At 49.6% G+C, this 21807-nt stretch overlaps 1 protein-coding gene across 1 annotated transcript in view; it reads right to left on the reverse strand.

The window, feature by feature from the left end:
* Positions 1–17032, reverse strand: part of LOC123347658 (antigen WC1.1-like) — a 105608-nt gene extending 88576 nt beyond the window's left edge. The window contains exons 1-2 of the mRNA XM_044984931.1: positions 16982–17032; positions 16177–16363 (exon numbers count right to left, since the gene is read on the reverse strand). Of these exons, the coding sequence (XP_044840866.1) occupies positions 16177–16363; positions 16982–17032 (238 nt within the window). The remainder of the gene's footprint in view (positions 1–16176; positions 16364–16981) is intronic.
* Between the last annotated feature and the right edge of the window lie 4775 nt (positions 17033–21807).

Here is a 21807-nt window from a genome sequence, read left to right on the forward strand (position 1 = left end):
GCTGGAAGCAGCAAGAATGCTGGGAAGACAAAGACGTGAACTGAGGAGACTAGTCTCAGGCTTAAAGGGGAAACCTATGTAATAAAAACGGTAACCTACCTGCAACATCTAGTGGAGTGAAAAAACTACTTGATCCAAACACTGCCTGGTCTAATAAGGTTTAAGAGTTAGACTTTTGCACTTACCTTTTTTTTTCTTGGTTAACTCTCTCTGACCTTTTGTGCTTAGCACTTATAATTCCTTAAAATCTCTCTTTCTGCAGTTAATAAACCTGTTTTATATTTTTACCTAAAACAGTGTGTTTTTGTTGAAGTGCTTGGGGAATCTCAGCTCAGTTTACAAAGACTTGTGTGTATCCTTTCCACATCAAGGGAGGGGCAGACTAGGTAATAAACTTACACTGGTCAGGCTTCTGACCAGGGCAAGATGGTATATTCCAGGGATGCAAGGCTGGGGGCTTGGGAGATTTGCTCGCACCTTTCTCTGTGTAATTCTTGAGTGACTCAGGGAGCATTGACGCAATTTGATTGGTGGGGGAAGGGGCGCTCCACATACTGTTTTGCTGAGTGAGAACAGTGCCTGATGGGGTTTGCTGCTTGTCACTAGCAGAGCATTGTAAGAGACAGCTCAGGCTAGAGAGTTAAGGGGGCACAGCAGTACCCTAGTTTCATGTTGTACCCCAGAGATCCCTTCTCAGGAGTTGTCCATGCTTTATCTCCATTCAATTTGACATGAACAGGGTCACCAGATTCTAGACATGGCTGTACTCAGACTGAATTACATCTGTTGTATAAAAGTTTATGAGCTCTTAGCCTTTTTATCCAGTTTGGCTCCCTTCTTCATGACTGGCCACTTTGGAGACAGATTCTTGTTCAAAGTTGGAACAGGAGTTCTGGGTTCTCTTCCCATCAGGAGTTGTGCTGACCTAGAACCAGTAGCTGCTATTGGTATAGATCTGTAACTCAGAAGAGCAAGGAATGGATCTTCCTGCTGTAGGATTTTCTTGGCAACCAGTACAATTTTCTCAGCCTCTCTCTTTGCTTGTAGGTAATGTGGGCCACTAATAATATGATCAAAATCATATTTCATTCAGAACAACTTAAATTCTGCTGCAGTGAACTGTGGTCTGTTGTCTATCTCTACTTCTTCTGAAATACCAAAGTGAGCAAAAGTGCACTTCAGTTTCTCAATAATCCTGTGGCACGTTATGTCTTTCAAGTACATTCTTTCTATATAGCTGGAAAAATAGTTCATAATGCCTGTGATGTCCTCTGAATTTGCATAAAACTGCAGCTACTATTTTCCAATGTCTTATAATGTAGAGTGTTGTTATTAAAGGGTCTTTGTGTTGGGTTGATCTGTTAGTTCTGCAGTGTTCACATGCAGATAATTTAGTCTTTATTCTTTCTGTCTACACTGACTGGTTGGCATGTTTGTGGCATTTAGTTAATATCCTTCATGGATGAGGTTTAGGATTTCTCCTCTCATTTGATTTGGAATTATGATACAATCGCCTTTAACCATGAGTTCATTTGACTCCCTATATTGTCCATGGCCAGCGAATTAGCCTCTTGTCATTTCCATAGTGTCCTTTAGATACTTGGGCCTGAAGCCCCAATGTAATTTAGAATTTCCTGAAGTTGCATGTCTGTCCAGATTGCTGTTTGTAGCTGGTGTTGTCTTTTATCTAACACTAGTCTGTATGTGTCCACAGCATCCATGTGCACATTTATGTCATCTTCGAGCTCACAGGTATCTGAAGTGATTCCAGGGTAAGCTACAGAGGGTCTGCTACTACCAGATTTTCCCAGGAACATATTTATCAGTTGGGTTAAATTGCAGTAACCTTGTCAAAAGACATTAGCATCTCAGCGGTATTTGATCCAGGTCTTTCCCACTGATGAGGATTAAAGTATTTTATGGTCTGTTATGAGTGTAAATGAATCCAATCCACACTGATATCTGTAAAAGTTCTCACCTGCCCATACATTTCCTAGACACTACTCTTCAATCTGTGCATGTCATTTTTTGCATCTATGAGGGCTCAAGAGCAAGATGCAACTAGCTTCCACTCAGAGTCATGTTGTTGCATCAATACACCACACAGGCCAGTGCTGTTTGCATCTGTCTGGACCAGTATCACAGTTCACATCACAGTACTTGAGAACTGGAGCCATTTAGATAATATATTTTATCCTTTTCAAGGCAATTTCTTGATTTGGCCCCCATAGCCAAGATGTGTTGGACTTTAACAGTGGTAATTCAGTGGTTTTGTCATTGTAGAAAGATCTTGTAGGTATCCACCAAGGTAATTTACCATCCCCAGTACATGTCTCAGTTCAGTTACATGTGTTGGTCCATTCAATTCTCAAATTGCTTTTACTGTCTCAGGGCTAGGACTGATTCCATCTTTGTTTAGTGTCTGTCCCCAAAACTTGGTTTGGGATAGGCAGAAAATGCAATTTTCCTTGTTTAGCTTCAGTCAAGACTGAGTGATTAGGCTTTGGACTTCACCGAGGGCTTTGTTGTTCCCTCTGGGGAGGAAGTCATGAAGTGCTCTGAGGATATATTTTTCTCTCACAACTGCTTCATTACATTTTTTAAGATCACACAGATTCATATTTTCTCATTTTGTCTTTCTAACTGGTACCATTGGGGAATGCCAAGCTGTTGGCTGGGAGATCTTCTTGGTTATGTCAATCGGCTCCATTCTCTTTAACTCACTTTCCACTTTATGAAGTAAGTGGATATGAATCCTACAGTCTGTTACAGCTGTCCCCCTGCTGCATTCCTTTTTTCCCCTCTCCTTTCTGTTTGTCCTGTGTGGCCGCCCCTCCCGGCCATGGTGCTAACTAAAGTCACAGTCTGGCCCTGCTTATGGGAATGGCTTGTGCAGACTAACTGGAGCCATTGCTCTGCCTAGGGACGGGGCTTCTTGCTTCTTTGTTTGGCTCCTTTGTTCAGACCCAGACTCAGTGTAGGGGGTGCTGCCCAAGAATGCAAGACCTAAAGGGCCAAATAGCTAAGCATATGAGTCATACCTGTGGCTCAAAAACTTGCCCAGACATGTTCTGTGCTCACCTGCAGTTTTTTCCTGCCTTCTCTCCTCCCCAGTATGAAAAGGAACCAATCAGAGTTACTGGCGGGAAACTGCCTGAGTTTGCCTTTAAAACCAGACATTTTCTGATCAGATCTCGGAGAAGGTCCTTGCTTTGCCACCTGGTCTGATCAGCTAGGGGTCTTTGGGGGGCCCTCTTCCCACTCTCGTTTGTTTTTGAGCGTACCCCCATTTTTAAACTCCCCTCCCACGAAGAACGAATTTTGCCTGGAGATCTCCTGATTATTGTAAGCGAATCGAGTCCTCTCTGTGTCCTCTGATGCTGAAACTGCTGTTCCTGTCTCTGTGCTTGCTGCTGTCCTGGGGATTGGTAAGAACTCCCTCTTGCAAACTCCCCCTGTCCTAGCTGCTGGCCTTGTTTCCCCAGCAGACAGACCCAAGCTAACTCCTTGGTCTGTATCTGTAATCTGTTTCTTGCTCCGCAGCGCCTTTGCTGCTAGAAATAAGCTGTGCCTTCCTGGACTGTATCCTGGGCTGCCAGCTTGCAGCCGTCCCACAGCTGCAGACACCACCTTAACCCCCCCCCTTGGAGCTGTATCCTGGGCACACACCACTCTTACCCTAGTATAAGGTGCACCCATTAGGTTAGGTTTAGCCTTTAGTCTAGATAAGTTGTAATTTAATTTTGCATAGCTGTGGTTAAGTTAGGTTTAAACATTGTTTGCATTGTACTCTGTAAGTTAGGCTTAAAAAATTGTTGTATTGTGTTTTGTTACTTGCTAATTTGTGTAGTCTTGGGGTACGTCCATACTTACCGCCGGGTTGACGGGAGCGTGTTTGACTTCTCGGCATTCATAAGAACATAAGAACATAAGAACATAAGAAAGGCCGTACCGGGTCAGACCAAAGGTCCATCTAGCCCAGTATCTGTCTACCGACAGTGGCCAATGCCAGGTGCCCCTGAGGGAGTGAACCTAACAGGCAATGATCAAGTGATCTCTCTCCTGCCATCCATCTCCATCCTCTGACGAACAGAGGCTAGGGACACCATTCTTACCCATCCTGGCTAATAGCCATTTATGGACTTAGCCACCATGAATTTATCCAGTCCCCTTTTAAACATTGTTATAGTCCTAGCCTTCACAACCTCCTCAGGTAAGGAGTTCCACAAGTTGACTGTGCACTGTGTGAAGAAGAACTTCCTTTTATTTGTTTTAAACCTGCTGCCTATTAATTTCATTTGGTGACCCCTAGTTCTTGTATTATGGGAATAAGTAAATAACTTTTCCTTATCCACTTTCTCAACATCACTCATGATTTTATATACCTCTATCATGTCCCCCCTTAGTCTTCTCTTTTCCAAACTGAAGAGTCCTAGCCTCTTTAATCTTTCCTCATATGGGACCCTCTCTAAACCCCTAATCATTTTAGTTGCTCTTTTCTGAACCTTTTCTAGTGCTAGAATATCTTTTTTGAGGTGAGGAGACCAAATCTGTACACAGTATTCGAGATGTGGGCGTACCATGGATTTATATAAGGGCAATAATATATTCTCAGTCTTATTCTCTATCCCCTTTTTAATGATTCCTAACATCCTGTTTGCTTTTTTGACCGCCTCTGCACACTGCGTGGACATCTTTAGAGAACTATCCACGATAACTCCAAGATCTTTTTCCTGACTCGTTGTAGCTAAATTAGCCCCCATCATGTTGTATGTATAGTTGGGGTTATTTTTTCCAATGTGCATTACTTTACATTTATCCACATTAAATTTCATTTGCCATTTTGTTGCCCACTCACTTAGTTTTGTGAGATCTTTTTGAAGTTCTTCACAATCTGCTTTGGTCTTAACTATCTTGAGTAGTTTAGTATCATCTGCAAACTGTGCCACCTCACTGTTTACCCCTTTCTCCAGATCATTTATGAATAAATTGAATAGGATTGGTCCTAGGACTGACCCTTGGGGAACACCACTAGTTACCCCTCTCCATTCTGAGAATTTATCATTAATTCCTACCCTTTGTTCCCTGTCCTTTAACCAGTTCTCAGTCCATGAAAGGACCTTTCCTTTTATCCCATGACAGCTTAATTTACATAAGAGCCTTTGGTGAGGGACCTTGTCAAAGGCTTTCTGGAAATCTAAGTACACTATGTCCACCGGATCATATCTAGATGCGTCTAATCTAGATGCGATAGTTCGAACTCTGAACGCGCTCCCGTCGACTCCGGAACTCCACCACCGCGAACGGCAGTGGCGGAGTCGACGGGGGAGCCGCGGACTTCGATCCCGCGGCGTCTGGACGGGTAAGTAATTCGATCTAAGGTATTCGACTTCAGCTACGCTATTCGCGTAGCTGAAGTTGCGTACCTTAGATCGAACTCCCCCCCCAGTGTAGACCAGGCCTTGGTTAAGTTAGATCATAGATAAGATTTTGCTGTGTTCTGTATAATTGTGGTTACGTCTATCTTCCCGCTACCAGCCTCCCTCACCCCCCCGCCGGGGCTTCCCCAGTCACTTGTTACAGCCTGTCTGCTCTCTGCGTCTCCCTGAGTTTAAATCTCCCTCTGCAGTGCCTCTGACTTTGGTCTCCGCTTCACCACGTGCTTCTCTTCCCCTATCTCTCTCTCTCTCTCTCCTTTTTAATCCCTTTCCCCACGGGTTCACCCCGCTCCTACTGCTGCCAAACCTCAATTGTATTGCTGAAATCTAGCATAAAACCCCATTGGTTACCCTTTTTCTCTCTAACACACCTCACATTTTACATTTACACCACTGTGACACATTTTTACCTAGAGTTGTTGGTTATTTAACACTTTTTACCCATAACTGTTAGTTGGTTATATGCTGCTGTGACACATCCTTTACATAGAAATTGTTAGCTACCTGTTACATTTATACTTCAGTGTTAATTGGTTACCAACTGTATTGTATCCCACTGTATTGTACCCCACTATTGAAACCCCCTATACTATTTACTAAAAGAAACCCCTCCCCAATTGTCTACCTTAACAAACCCCATACCCCTCACTATTGAATTTTCCCTGTTTTTGCATTTTCTTAATAAAGTTTATTTTGCATCCCACCAGTGCAGTAGTTGTCCCCCAAGTTCCCCTACCTGCTGGCAGGGTCACCTACAAGGTGTAAATACACTTATACATGTTCAGTATTGTTTTTTAAGTTTATTTGTACTGGATCTCCTTTCAAAAGTCCAATATCACCAAATATTCCATCAAGTTCTCCCACCTTTCCTCACTAGGCCCATCATGGCGGCCATGCTGGGGCTGAGAAGGCTGTTGGTCTGTGTTCCTTTCATAATATCTGAATTCACAACCTTGTTGTCTACAGTACAAAATTAAATCAACTTAAATAAGGTCGACCTACAGCCACCTTAGTAATTAAATCGTCTGTTGGTGTCTACGCTACCCTCCTTTTGCCAGTGATGTGTGTCCTCACCTGAAGCACTTGCACTGAGTGCAGTGGGGCATTGTGGGGCGCTGACAGCCACCCAGGGCTCACAGATGGTGCTCCCCCCCTCCCCGCTCTGTCCTTAGGCTGACAGCCCAAGCTGTGAGCCAAGCACAAGGTTCAATTTCACAGCAGGGAGCCTACCAGCCGTTAAACTGACATTCTTGTCAGTTCCATGGCTGCTATTTCACATTTCATCTCCAGCTCCAGTTGTCAGCCCCCGTGGGGTTCACAGCTGGAGCCCCCTCCTTGCCCCAGGGCTGACAGATCACTCAGTCTGTCAGCCCCGTGCAGTGTTCAGAGATGGAGGTCGGGGAACTCACCTCACAGACATGAGGCTCAGGTTCTAGCCCCCACTCTATGTGAGGTGGAGAAGGTATTTGAATTCAGATCTCCTGCACTACAGATGAGTGTGCTGGTGTGAATTTTTCTCACTTTGAAGCTGTCAGAGATAGAACACACCCCTAGAGCCAAATTACTGGGGTTTCACAGTTCTATTTACAGTTGTATGTTTTTATGAGTGCACAGGTGTGATGGACCTAATAGCAGAGTTTACACAGAGGGGAGGAAGGAACGACATTGCCTGAGGAGAAATGAGTGGTGAGAGAGAAACCACTTTCTTCCTCACTCAGGCCCTGAGGGAATATGAGACTTGTGTAGATGAGATTCTGTGGTTCAGTCTGAGTTTTACAAGGATTAATCTCTGTATCTCACATAAGAGAATGTTGGGACCCTTTTTTTCAACACACACCTGAGACAAATCTCTCTGGATCAGGGTGGGTGTTTGCACATGCACGTGTGTGCACTTTCCTGTATTCACCAAAGAGTCTGTTACAAAAGCTTCCTCTGCTAGGAAGAAATATACTAACTCCTGCAAGAGACAAGCAAAGCAAGGGAGAGCTGATCAAATAGTTTTAAAATAAAAAAAAATCATCATAATTGCTGTTTTGAAGACAGCAAATGTCAAAGAAATTTCCTTTTCATGAAACAATTTCAAATAGAAACATGATGACTTTTTAATTTTTCATTTTCAGATATTGGATTTTTTTAATTTCACACACTAATTAATAGGCAGCAGGTTTAAAACCAAAAGGAAGTACTTCTTCACCTCATTCAAAGTCAACCTGTGGAACACGTTGCCAGGGGGTGTTGTGAAGGCCAAAATTATAATGGGGTTCAAAAAAGAATTACATACATTCCTGGAGGATAGGTCCATCAATGGCTATTAGCCATGATGGTCAGGGATGGAATCATAGAAGATTAGGGTTGGAAGAGCTCTCATGAGGTCATCTAGTCCAACCCCCTGCTCAAAGCAGGACCCACCCTAACTAAATCATCCCAGCCAGAGCTTTGTCAAGACAGGCTTTAAAAACCTCTAAGGATGGAGATTTCGCCACTTCCCTAGGTAACCCATTCCAGTGCTTCCACCCTCCTAGTGAAACAGTTTTTCCTTATATCCAACCTGGACCTCCCCCACTGCAACTTGAGACCATTGCTCCTTGTTCTATCATCTACCACCACTGAGAACAGCCTAGCTCCATCCTCTTTGGAAGCCCCTTCAGGTAGTTAAAGGCTGCTATCAAATCCCGCCTCACTCTTCTCTTCTGCAGACTAAATAAGGCCAGTTCCCTCAGCCTTTCATCATAAGTCATGTTCCCCAGCCCCCTAATCATTTTTGTTGCCCTCTGCTGGACTGTCTCCAATTTGTTCACATCTTTTCTGTATCGGAGGGACCAAAACTGGATACAATACTCCAGATGTGGCCTCACCAGTGCTGAATAGAAGGGAATAATCACTTACCTCAATCTGCTGACAATGCTCCTTGGCAATAAGGACACCCTGTTGACTCATATCCACCTTCTCATCCATTGTAATTCCCAATTCCTTTTCTGCAGAACTGCTGCTTAACCAGTCGACCTCCATCCTGTAGCGGTGCATGGGATTCTTCTGTCCTAAATGCAGGACTCTGCACTTGTCCTTGTTGAACATCTTCAGATTTCTTTTGGCCCAATTCGTCTAGGTCACTTTGTACCCTATCCCATACTGAGCTAGATGAACCAGTGGTCTGGCCTAGTATGTTCGTTCTTAAGTATAAGTTTATTTAATGAAGAACAGAGATTTAAGTGATAAGAAGTAGAAATATTGGAACCAAAATGGTACATATAAAATATCATAATATGCATTCTAGAGCCTAAACTTAACTTGTCACATCATATAGATCAAAAGATCACACAACATAGTTCCAGTGTCTTACAGCCAAGCTTGGCTGTGATTTTCCATTCATGAAGAGCATTAGATGTTTTCTTTTAATATTAATTTCTCTCCAAAGACCTACTGAGGTAGATTCCAAATACATGAGGCTCCCACCTTGCCAAAAATTTTCACAAGGCAACTGTTTAAACTCTTTGAATTTGTGTTCTCCATGTAGAAGAGGACACAGTTGTTGTTGATTTCCACCTGCATCATCACATGATCATCCTGAAGCTTTAAACAAGGAAATGGGAAAGAGGCTCCATTATTAACAAGCATTAAACATAAGAGGTGTCCCAGATCCTGCAGAAATAGCCATGTGATGACATGATCAACCACGTCCTTCGCTGGGGAGAATAGAAGCAAACACACACACTCACACACGTCTAAGCTAGTCTGCAGCAGTGTGACAGGAAATCCACACACAGCTTGAGTATAATGATTGTTTCATTAAGTAGGTTACTGGTTGTTTGGAATGAAGGGGATGGCAATGTGTCCTGAGCCAGGTGGGCTCCAGTGAATGCTCGCATAGCTCAGAACACTGCTTGGCTGGCCTGGTCCTCTCCTTTTACCCAACCCAGGGTATAACAGCCCATAATCCCCTCTGTCCCAGGGTGGTTTATTCACGTCACTCCCATCCTTTACCTTTCGCAGGGATGATTTGAAAGGGATGAAGCCTGAGAGCATCTTGCCATCAACAATGGCCATGCTGGAGCTATTGCTCTTCCTGGCATAACTGAAACCGGAGAGACTGGATCAGTCTGCACCACAAATGAGGAAATGTTCTTCTCCAGAGCACGAATAGCCTGTGAAGACCTTTCTGATTTACCTGTTCCATTCTGATTACTTAATTACATTGTGGACAGAGAGGTTAGCAAAGAGCCCCCTGGAGCGACTGGCCATGAGAGGAGGCCTCTTAATACATTGCCTGGTTTCTACGGTGCTGGTGCTCTATAAACACCTAGAGACAGAAAGGGTGTTGCCGTGGAGCACAGTAAGTTCCATGCAGGGTGAGGGATCTAATGTTCCAGGTGTTTGACTAGGACCATAGTACATATTATTGGCCCCTGTTAACTAGGGGCCATTGAATACAAATCACACTTGGGGAGAGGTCCCACTATCAGGAACAGGCAACAGGTGTCTCAGCAGGAGGAAGTGCTTCAGGGGACTCAGGCGCCACAGGGTTGTGGCTGAAGTAGGGTGACCATATTTCCCAAAGGGAAATAGGACACTGCAAGGGGCTGGCCCAAGCTGCTTACCTGAGCCACTCTCCCCATGCAGGCCTGGGGCCACTGCTCGCTCAAGCCCTGCCTGCCCCCAGCATGAGGCTGTCGCTGCTTGTTTGAGTCCTTCCTGTCCCCCGTGCGAGGCTGTCGCTGCTCACTGGTGCCCTGCCTGCCCCCTACCTGAGCACTGCCTGTCCCCCTGTGCAGGGCTACCATCTCCACTTCCCCGTGCAGCACACTCACAAGAGCAAATGGGACAAATGCCCACTTTTGCCAAAAAAAAGACAGAACAGCCAGGACAGGGCTTAAAAAAGGGACTGTCCCAGCTAAAAAGGGACAGATGGTCACTCTAGGCTGGAGAGAACCCAGAGTACTTACAATGGCTGCTGCAATGTGGCAACTACCATGTAAATTATTCATTGGTCATATGCATGTTGTGGTTTGTATTCATCCCTATAACAGCAAGGTGGCTAAAGGGGTGCAGGGAGCAAATGTGAATCATTCCAATTATAAAACACCACTAGCACTGTACTCATCTGTCTAGTGTATGTGTGCACTGCAGGACATTGTTGGATGGAATAAGAAGTACTTAGTTGTAGGCCCTATACTGCTCACAGCTAGTGGAGAATCTCCTTTAGCTCCAGTCATTGAGGCCTGGGGTTTTGGGGTAGGAGAAGCCAACTCCTATGCGCACAGTCACAGTGCAGCCCTGAGGGGCCATGCAGTTCAGCAGAGTGACAACGGGGAAGTCCTTGGGTGCCACAGATTTGTTTCAATATTTATAATTGGTAATCCTGTTTTAAACCCCTGTCTGCCCCCATTTCTCAGTTGGCTGGTTCTTATCATTCAGGGAGCTTAGGCAATGGTGGGAAGCGACCTGTCTGAAAGGAGAAGGTCAAACTTTGCAGCAAGCGTGCTGTGCAGGACGCACTCACTGTCTGCAGAGAGAATGAAACCAGATGTCTTTTGGGGCACAAGTATATTGTATCTCAGGATTGTGTAGAACAAAGGGAAAATAATCCTGACAATAAAACCCCAATCACTCCCATCCTGCATTTAACTCTGTGGCAGTTCTCAAACATCTTTCGGACAGATCTGCCTCTACCCTCTATTTTTCACTTCATTAATTCAGATTCACTTATGACTCAAAAACTACAGCACAGCGACTCCTCCAGGTAGATGCTTGTATCTGCAATGGAGACACAATCCATTGCTGTTCATGCCCCCAAGAAACCTCACTGCCTGGAAAAGAAGAACAATAGAACTCAAGAGAATTCCATTGTCACAGATTTCAACTGGAAATACATCTAATTTTCTGATCAGAATGATTGAAAATGATGTTGCCATCATGGAGATAACTTACAATGGAGTCAAACGTCTTGCTCTGGACAGACAGCAGTGGGAAAAATGGTTTGCCTCATGTGCCACTAGGAGACTCTAAAGCTAAACCTAGGAGACGCTAAAGCTGAAAAACAAAGCTACGCCTCTGAGTGCAGCATTGGACTGAAGAGGCTTAGGACAAAGAATTCCTTCAGAACAGTGAGGGAAACGCAGGAACATGATACATGAAGGAATGAAGGTGTGAATACAGAATGAAACAAAAAACCTAAAAGAATGAAACAAAACAAAAGAAACAAAGAAAAATGAATGAAAAAACAAAAAAGAGGCCGATACAAGAATGGTTCATTACTGGGTGGAGCTGCCCACACTGAGGGGCAGTGGTCTGGGGATTTCTGAGCTGCACATAGACACAGTCTTTGCTATTCACATACAGGGAACTTCAGGCAGGGTCGTGTGCTGGAGCAGCAGGCGGTTCTTGCTGTCCACTTGCAAGCTCCTTTTGAAGGATTTGCTGGAGTGAATTTTGATAGAGTTTTAGCTGTCCTTGGTCCTTATTGTGGATGTGAAATTAGAGGCAGTGCAGTATAACATGCATACACGGTGTTTAATCAGAGAGTCCTCGGTACCAGTTCACACCCAAGGGTTTGTTTTACCTGGCTGTATCTGAGCATATCGTGTTAGCTGTGGACTGAGGGAGATGCTGAAAATTCCCTCCCTTTGCTGCCCTCCCTGCTGGTTCTAGTCTCAGCAGTAAAACAGAATTTGGAGAGATGCCCTTACCTTTTGTGCAGATGAGGGAGCACTGGGTCACCTCCTTTTCCATGTGTTCAGGCTGCTCAGCATAGGTAACTGACTAAATTCCTAAGCTCTAACTTTAGCATTACATCGGTTGAAATGTTGTGGATGTTCCCATAATATAATTGGCATATAAACTTAATTGGTAAATCAACAAAGGTCTGGGAATCTAAGGGAATCCTTAATTCTTGGGTTGGGACAAAAATTGCCAGCCCAGATTTACCTAGAATAGGATAGTTTCTTTATGTAACAAGACTGTCAGACTTGGAGTAACTGATTTGGTCTATTGCCTATTGACAGATTTTCACTTTCCTTGTCAAATTCATTCTTTTTAATTTTGTGAAAAGACCCTACCAAATAACCTGCTTTATTTTGTTTTCTGTAATTCTCTCAAATTATTTTTGCTAATGAAACTTGTACATTTACAATTCTCCTCCAGTTCTGTACTTTAGCTAAGGAACAGAGGCACAGGAACCATGAGAAAGGTGGCATAGGTAATTGGTTAATTAAAACTACTTAACTAATGTGTGTTTTATACCTTTATTGTCTTCTCTGATTTGGCACCTGAAAGATCTTCTGAAGACAGATTTAAAGGTAGAGACACAATACTGATAATAACACAAAAGTCTTTGATTTTGCCAGAAAAAAAAAGACGGTTACTCACCGTAGTAACTGTTGTTCTTCGAGATGTGTTGCTCCTCTCCATTCCAGTTAGGTGTGCGCGCCATGCGTGCACGGCATCTCGGAACTTTTTTACCCTAGCAACTCCGGCGGGCCGGCTGGGCGCCCCCTGGAGTGGCGCCGCTATGGCGCTGAATATATACCCCAGCCGGCCCGTCCGCTCCTCAGTTCCTTCTTGCCAGCTACTCCGACAGTGGGGAAGGAGGGCGGGTCTGGAATGGATAGGAGCAACACATCTCGAAGAACAACAGTTACTACGGTGAGTAACCGTCTTTTCTTCTTCGAGTGATTGCTCCTATGCATTCCAGTTAGGTGATTCCCAAGCCTTACCTAGGCGGTGGGGTCGGAGTGAGACGTGGCGGAGTGTAACACCGCGGAGCCGAAGGCTGCGTCGTCTCGAGACTGTTGCACCAAAGCGTAGTGGGAGGCGAAGGTGTGGACCGAAGACCAGGTGGCCGCTCGACAGATGTCCTGGATCGGAACGTGGGCCAGGAAGGCAGCCGATGAGGCATGCGCCCTCGTCGAGTGGGCGGTGAGTCGGCACGGGGGGATGCGAGCAAGCTCGTAGCAGGTCCGAATGCATGCTGTAACCCATGAGGAAATCCGCTGGGAGGATATCGGATCGCCTTTCATGCAGTCAGCAACCGCTATGAACAGCTGGGGCGAACGCCGGAAGGGCTTAGTCCGCTCGATGTAGAAAGCGAGCGCCCTGTGGACGTCGAGGGTATGCAGCTGCTGCTCCCGAGGCGAGGCGTGCGGCTTCGGGAAGAACACCGGAAGGAAGATCTCCTGGTTGAGATGGAAAGCTGACACTACCTTCGGGAGGAAGGCCGGATGAGGGCGAAGCTGCACCTTGTCCCCATGGAAGACGGTGTATGGCGGGCTAACCGTCAGAGCGCGGAGCTCAGAAACTCGTCTTGCTGATGTAATGGCGACAAGGAAGGCCGTCTTCCAGGAGAGGTAGAGCAAGGAGCACGTGGCCAAGGGCTCGAAGGGGGGACCCATCAGCTTGGCCAGCACAAGGTTCAAATCCCAGGTCGGGGTAGGACGCCGCACCGGCGGGTACAAGCGGTCCAGGCCTTTGAGAAAGCGGGAAACCATCTGGTTCGAGAAGATGGACCGACCTTCTACGGATGGACGAAAAGCGGACACTGCCGCCAGGTGAACTCTCAAGGAGGAGACCGCAAGACCTTGCTCCTTAAGGTACCAGAGGTAGTCCAGGATGGTAGGGACCGGGACTACAAACGGATTGAGACCTCGTTGATCCCACCAGAGTGCGAATCTCTTCCATTTCGCTAGGTAAGTGGAGCGAGTGGAAGGCTTCCGGCTCTCAAGTAGGACCTGCTGGACTGCTGCAGAACAGCCCCTCTCCACGTGGGTCAACCACTCAGGTACCAAGCTGTGAGATGGAGGGACTGCAGGTTCGGATGGCGGAGTCTGCCGAAGTCCTGAGTGATGAGGTCCGGCCACAACGGAAGGGGGATGGGTTCCCGAACGGAGAGCTCGAGCAGCAGGGTGAACCAGTGCTGCCTCGGCCAGGCCGGCGCTACGAGTATGATGGTGGCTCTGTACCTCTGACGCTTCAGGAGCACTCGGTGCACGAGCGGGAATGGAGGGAAGGCGTAGAGGAGGCGATCCGTCCAGGGGTAAAGGAAGGCGTCCGACAGGGAGCCTGGCGAGCGACCCTGGTATGAGCAAAACAGGTGGCACTTCCTGTTCTCCCTGGAGGCAAATAGGTCTACTTGGGGAAATCCCCACCTCCGGAAGATTGTGTGGACGACATCGGGACGGAGGGACCACTCGTGGGAGAGGAACGACCTGCTGAGATGGTCGGCCAGCGTGTTCTGCACTCCCGGAAGAAAGGACACTTCCAGGTGAATGGAGTGGGTCACGCAGAAGTCCCACAGGAGCATCGCCTCCTTGCAGAGGAGGGAGGATCGGGCCCCGCCCTGTTTGTTCACGTAGAACATTGCTGTAGTATTGTCCGTGAACACTGTTACGCAGCGGCCTTGCAGGCGAGCGCAGAAGGTGCGACAGGCCAGACGGATCGCTCGCAGCTCGCGGACATTGATGTGCAGGGCGAGCTCCTGCGGCGACCACAGACCTTGGGTGTGAAGATCGCCCAGGTGAGCTCCCCAACCGAGCGCTGAGGCATCCGTAGTCAGAGTAGCGGATGGGCGAGGAGGGTGGAACGGGACTCCCACACACACACCCTCCGGGTCGAGCCACCAGCGGAGGGACTCGAGGGTCGTCCTGGTGACCGTGACCACCATGTCGATGGGGTCTCGATGAGGCCGGTACACCGACGCGAGCCAAGACTGGAACGGGCGGAGGTGGAGCCGCGCGTACGCTGTGACATATGTGCACGAAGCCATGTGGCCCAGGAGGCGGAGGCATGAGCGCACCGTCGTGGTTGGGAAGGAGACGAGGTCTCGGATCATGGAGACCATCGTCTGGTGTCGAGCGCGAGGGAGACAGGCCCTGGCCACCGTGGAGTCGAGGACTGCTCTGATGAACTCCACTCGCTGTGCTGGGATCAACGTGGACTTCTCGGCGTTGATGAGAAGACCGAGTCGCTGAAAGAGAGCCAGGATTTCTGCTATCTGGTCCATCACGAGTTGTCGGGACTGACCCCGAACCAGCCAGTCGTCGAGATACGGGTAGACGTGTATCTGACGACGCCGGAGGGCTGCGGCCACTACCGCCATGCATTTGGTAAATACCCTCGGGGCGGTGGAGAGTCCAAACGGCAACACGGTGAACTGGTAGTGGGTGTTGTTCACCACAAACCGGAGGTAACGACGATGGGGAGGATAGATTGCGACATGGAAATAGGCATCCTTCATGTCGAGGGCGGCAAACCAATCTCCCGGATCCAGAGAGGGAATGATGGTCCCCAAGGTGACCATGCGAAACTTGGGCTTGAGCAGGTACTTGTTCAGCTCACGAAGGTCCAGGATAGGACGTAGCCCCCCTTTTGCTTTGGGGATGAGAAAATAACGGGAATAGAATCCCCTGCCCCGCCTGTCTTGAGGCACTGCTTCTATGGCACCCACGCTCAACAGAGTGTGAACCTCTTGTAAGAGGACTTGCTCGTGAGAGGGGTCCCTGAAGAGGGACAGGGAGGGTGGGTGGGAAGGTGGGGGCGAAACAAATTGCAGGCAGTATCCCGACTGGACCGTTTGAAGCACCCAGTTGTCTGATGTTACTTGGGACCACGCCGAAAAGAAATGGGAAAGGCGGTTGTAAAATAACGGGGAAGGATCCGGTAGGGAGAGTGATGGGCCGTCCTCGAGCGTCCCATCAAAAGGCCTGCTTGGCCCCCTGAGGGGCCTTGGACGAGGCCTGGCCCTGGTTACGGCGGTTGCCTGAAGGACGACGGCGATTTTGGGCCCGTCGCCGGCTATTGTATGGCCGATATCGCTGCTGATAGAATGGCCGGGAGGGCTGCTGCCGGAAAGACCTGCGCTGCGTCTCCAGCGTGTGCATCCCTAGAGTACGGATTGCAATACGGCCGTCCTTCATGGTCTGGATCCGAGAATCCGTCTTCTCGGAAAAAAGGCCCTGCCCGTCAAACGGCAGGTCCTGTAGAGTGTATTGGACCTCCGGCGGCAGGGTGGAGGATTGCAGCCAGGCGATGCGGCGCATCGTCACGCCAGAGGCCAAGGTCCGAGCTCCGGAGTCCGCAGCGTCGAGGGCGGCCGTGATGGAGGACCTAGATGCTCTCCTTCCCTCGTCCAACATCGCCGCGAACTCTTGTCGGGAGGCTGATGGCAGGAGCTCCGTAAATTTCGTCAGGGACGCCATAATGTCGAAGACGTACCTGGCGAGGAGGACCATCTGATTGGCGATCCGCATCTCCAGACCGCCAGCGGAATAGACCTTACGGCCCAGTAGGTCCATATGCTGCGCGTCCTTAGATTTGGGCGCAGGGGCAGGCTGGCCGTGCCTCTCCCTATCATTGACCGATTGGACGACCAATGAATCCGGGGTCGGGTGAGCATAAAGATACTCATAGCCCGTGGGAGGGACAGAGTATTTGCGTTCAACCCCACGGGCCGTAGGAGGAACGGACGCAGGCGTCTGCCATAGTGTGGTGGCATTCTTTTGAATTGTGCGCACGAATGGCAGTGCGACGCGCACTGGAACTTCTGCCCCAACTACATTCGTGATGGGGTCCTCGTCCTCCTGGACCTCCGCTATCAGTAGAGCCATAGCCGCCGCCACACGGCGAAGTAGGTCCTGGTGCGCCTTCAAGTCTATTGGCGGAGGCTCCTTGGTCGCCGCCCCGGCCACCGCCTCGTCGGGTGAGGACGAGGAGGATAAGCCCTGGATGACCGCTTCCGACGAAGGATCCGGTGCCTGCTCGTCAGGAGGGTCGGGCTGTGCGTGCCCCTGGGGTTCAGGTGGTATGGAACCCGCACCTGGTGGCGAAGGGGCCGGTCGGCTGACTGTCGCCTCTGGTACCCTGCGCTCGGACGCCGGGGCTCTCGGGGGGAAAGGCACCCCCTGAGCCTCATACTGGGCCCAGGGAACCCAGAAGCCCCACGGCTGTGCCCCTTGAGGGTGGCCCTGTGGGGTGGGTGGCAGGTGTCCGTAGCCCTCCGTCCCGGAAGTGACCGATGCGGGGCGGGATGGCCATGGCGGTGCCGAAGCACTGGCGGAGTGCGCCGCCGAATAAGGCAGTCCGTGCCCGGATGTCAGTGAAGAGCGATGTTGTTCCACTCGGAACCGGGATGGCGACCGGGAGCGATGTCCGTCGCGGTGCCGGGAGCTCGATCGGTGCCGGGAGCTTGACCGGTGCCGGAAGCCCGACCGGTGCCGAGAGCTCGACCTAGACTGAGACCTGCGGTGCCGGGAGCGCCCGCGCGAGTCGCGGTGTCGGGAAAGGTGCCGGGACTGAGACCTCAGCCGGTGCCGACGTGATGGCGACCTGGATCTCGTGCGATGCCGGGAGTACGACCGGTACCGTGATGACTAGCGGTACCGGGACTGCGACCGACATTTCGACGGCGATCGGTACCGCGATGGCGAACGGTGCCGAGATCGCGAACGACGGGACGGAGATCTGCCATGGGACCGGGAACGTGACCGGGACCGGGTGTGCCGTTCATGTCGCCTGTCCAGAGAGGGCGGCCGGGTCATTCTGGCCGGCTTTCCCGCCGACACGACAGCCCGCACCGGCGGTGCCGGGGGCCGGAGGCTCGGTGCCTCTATGAGCTGAATCAGCTCACACGCCTCAGAGAATGTCTCCGGCGTCAAAGGCAGCCGGGGCTCAACCACGGACGGTACCGGGGAGCGTGGCGGCACTGGACTCGACGGGCCTTGCGGCGCCGGAGTCAGAGGCCCGGTGCACGACTTGTGCACGGCCACCGCGGGGGCCGCAGGTGGCGCAATCGTTTTCGTCGAGTCCTCGGCGTGGGCCTTAGCAAGCGCCTTCGCCAGCTTATGTCTCTTTGAAGGCGAAAGCGAGCGGTGCCGGGACTTCGTAGCTGCTTTCTGAGGCTGCAGTGCCGCGGAGCCTGAGCGGCTCAGTGCCGCTGGTGCGCTCTGGACCGAGGAAGCTCGCGGTGCCGGCGCGGACGGTGCCGGGGGCTGGAGCGACGCTTCCATCAGGAGCTGCTTTAAGCAGATATCCCGCTCCTTTCGAGTTCGCGGTTTGAAGGTGGAACAGAGCGAACACTTATCTGTTCTATGTCCTTCGCCCAGGCAACGGAGGCAGGCGTCGTGCGGGTCTCCGACAGGCATAGGCCTCTGGCACGCTGCGCAGGGCTTAAAGCCCGGTGCCTTGGGCATGAGCCCGCACCGGGGGAGGCAAAGGGGGAACCCCCCCCTTTTACCTTATCTAACACTAACTACCTAACTAATAAACTGTAAAACCTAATCACTAAGCTAACTATATACAAACAAGAAGCGAGAGCTAGGGTTGTGGAGGACAAAGAGCACTCCACAGTTCCAACTGGCCGTCACGGGCGGTAAGAAGGAACTGAGGAGCGGACGGGCCGGCTGGGGTATATATTCAGCGCCATAGCGGCGCCACTCCAGGGGGCGCCCAGCCGGCCCGCCGGAGTTTCTAGGGTAAAAAAGTTCCGAGATGCCGTGCACGTGCAGCGCGCACACCTAACTGGAATGCATAGGAGCAATCACTCGAAGAAGAATGGGAAAGAAATTAGCTGAGAAAATAGTTAGCATGGACATTGACTTATTCACAGACCATAAATTATAATGAAAGATCTGGGAAATGCTACCCAGAATCTAGAATCCGAAACTAATTGAACAGTCAGAATCCCCAGAGGCTGAGCAATATATAAACTCAAAAGAAGTCCAGGAGGTTGACTCTCTGGTCTCTAGTTGAAGGGAATTGGCTCTTGATGCCAACAAATTGAAGCAGTATGAACACTCCCAAAAGAGGGCACTGGTCCAGGAATATAGAATACTGACCCTGGGTAAAAATGCCACTCTCAAACATAGCTGAAGAGATTAATAAGACATAATAGAAATTAATCATACACAACACGGATATAAATGATCTTATAGACCTTAATTTTTAGATAGACTTTGAGCGGAGTAAGAACACTGAACTATAGAATCTGTCTTACCACCATAGAAAGCCATGGTAATGATGACCATACTATTCCAGGGCAGTTAGACTGTGAGGAACTGTCTGTCTTTTTTAGGGTTAAAACAGAGCATGCTAACTCTGAGAGAATTCCCCTGTATAAAATCATCATCCTCATGCAGAAAACAAGCCACATCCTGCAAAGGGGGTAGAAGGGTCCAAGGGACCAGCTAAATAAAATGGGGCCCTGAATTCTGAGACTGACAAAATATGTTTCAACAGCCTTTACCTTCAGCCTGGAAATTCTAGGGCTCCGCCAATAACACCCCATTGGCAGAAGTGGCTAGCAGGGGCGTCTCTAGGGATTTTGCCGCCCCAAGCATGGCAGGCAGGCTGCCTCCGACGACTTCGAAGCCGCGGGACCAGCGGACCCTCCGCAGGCAAGCCGCCGGAGGCAGCCTGCCTGCCGCCCTCGTGGCGCCGGCAGAGCGCCCCCCATGGCTTGCCGCCCCAAGCACGCGCTTGGCATGCTGAGGCCTGGAGCCGCCCCTGGTGGCTAGATAGGGACGGGGGGCTGGAAATATTACTTTAATCAATGCCTTCCAACAGCTCTCGAGAGGGTCTGGCAGAAAGATTTTACATGCAGTGGATGGGTTGGATCTGTCACTGCCTTTGTGACTCACCAGTGGAACTGGTCAAAACATTTCAAAATACATATTTTTTGGATGAAAAAAGGAACACCTTTTAATGATTTTTTTTTTAATTTTCAGCTAGCTCTACTCATCAGGTACATAACAAGACCAGTAGTGCGGCCAGAACACTGGACTAAGACATCCACAGAAGGCTTATCTGCCCAGAAACCTAGATGCCAACACAGCTGGCTACAGCCTGTGTTAGATCAAATTCTAGATGCCAGGTGAAACTTTAGGGAAGTTACTTTTCCTTACACGGAGGGATTAAGATCTTTACGTATTCATAATAATGAAATATGTCCACAGCAAGTATAATGAATCAAATGCCACTTGGCACAGGTCACCTTTTCTTCAATTGATCCTTCTCAATGTGTTTTCCACCCCCTTCCTCCTCTTTCTCGTTTCTCCTTTGTCAGACCTCTCCAGGCCTGCTACAGGAAAGCACTTAAGCTTGTACTAATTTTAAGCATGTACTTAAGTCCCATTTAAGTTACTCTCCTTTTAATCATTTTGTTTCCTTGAACTCATACTTTGAGACTTCTTCTCCTGAACTGTTACTTTTACACTTGGGGCTGCTCGGTAGTTTGTGGTACTTGTATTTGTGGCTGTCTTATAGTTGCTCTGGTCTTCTTTCCAGCAATTACAGTGTGTATTACAGTCTTCTGGTCTAAGGAAAGCTGGGAACAAAGCTGCTTATTGTAATTTATTTCATTTAAGTGGGGTTATATATATGAGCTGTGGTGTAAATATTAAACAATTAACATTACTGTCAGGCTAACCTGCACGCTGGTTTGTCACTAGATGAAAAATGCTTTTGTACCTGTGCTTTGGAGTCATTTTAAAACAATGTCCTGCACCTTCAAATAAAAAGTGTGTTTTCTTGTCAGGGTTTCTCTCCATCTGCTGGTAGCAGCAGGGGTGGCGGAACCGGTAGTGACGGTGGAAGGGAGTGGTCTGGTGTCAGGAGCGGTGCCAGGGTTTTTGCCACCCTAGGCGGCAGCGCTCCTCCTCTGAGCATTCGGCAGCGGGGGTCCTTCCACTCTGCATCTTTGGGGCACTTGGGCGGCGGGTCCCGGAGCGAGTGAAGGACTCGCCGTCAAATTTCCACCAAAGACCCAGAGCAGAAGGACCCCCCCACCGCTGAATTTCTGCTGAGGACGGCAAAATGCCACCCCCCAAATCCTGCCATCCTAGGTGACCGCCTAGGGTCGCCTAGTATAAGCGCCGGCCCTGGCTGGTGTCCCTGCAATGGAAATATTGTGGCATCCCTAAACAGGGTGAGTGCAAGGACGTTTCGCGCCCTAGGTGAAACTTCCACCTTGCTCTCCCCTCCCCCGAGCCCTGTGGCAGCTCTCCGCCCCCCGTCCGCCCTAAGGTGCCCCCCCCATGGCAGCTCTCCACCCCACCCTGAGGCACCCCCCCTGCTGCAGCTCCCCCTGGCCCAGGGAGCCATGCAGCAGCTCCCCACCCCAGCTCACCTCTGCTCCGCCTCCTCCCTGAGCACGCTGCTGCCGCTGCACTTCTCTCACCTCCCAGGCTTGCGGCGCCAATCAGCTGTTTGGCACCACAAGCCTAGGAGGAGAGAAGCAGAGTGGGGCGGTGTGCTCAGGGGAGAAGGCGTGCTCAGGGGAGGAGGCATGCTCAGGGGAGGAGGCGTGCTCACCTCTGAGCTGGTGCAGGGAGCAGTTCCCCTGTGTGCCGCACCACCCCTTGCTTGCTGCAGGCGGCCCTCCCCGTGC

This window comes from Mauremys mutica, chromosome 1 (genome assembly GCF_020497125.1).
Source record: "Mauremys mutica isolate MM-2020 ecotype Southern chromosome 1, ASM2049712v1, whole genome shotgun sequence".
NCBI lineage: Eukaryota > Metazoa > Chordata > Testudines > Geoemydidae > Mauremys > Mauremys mutica.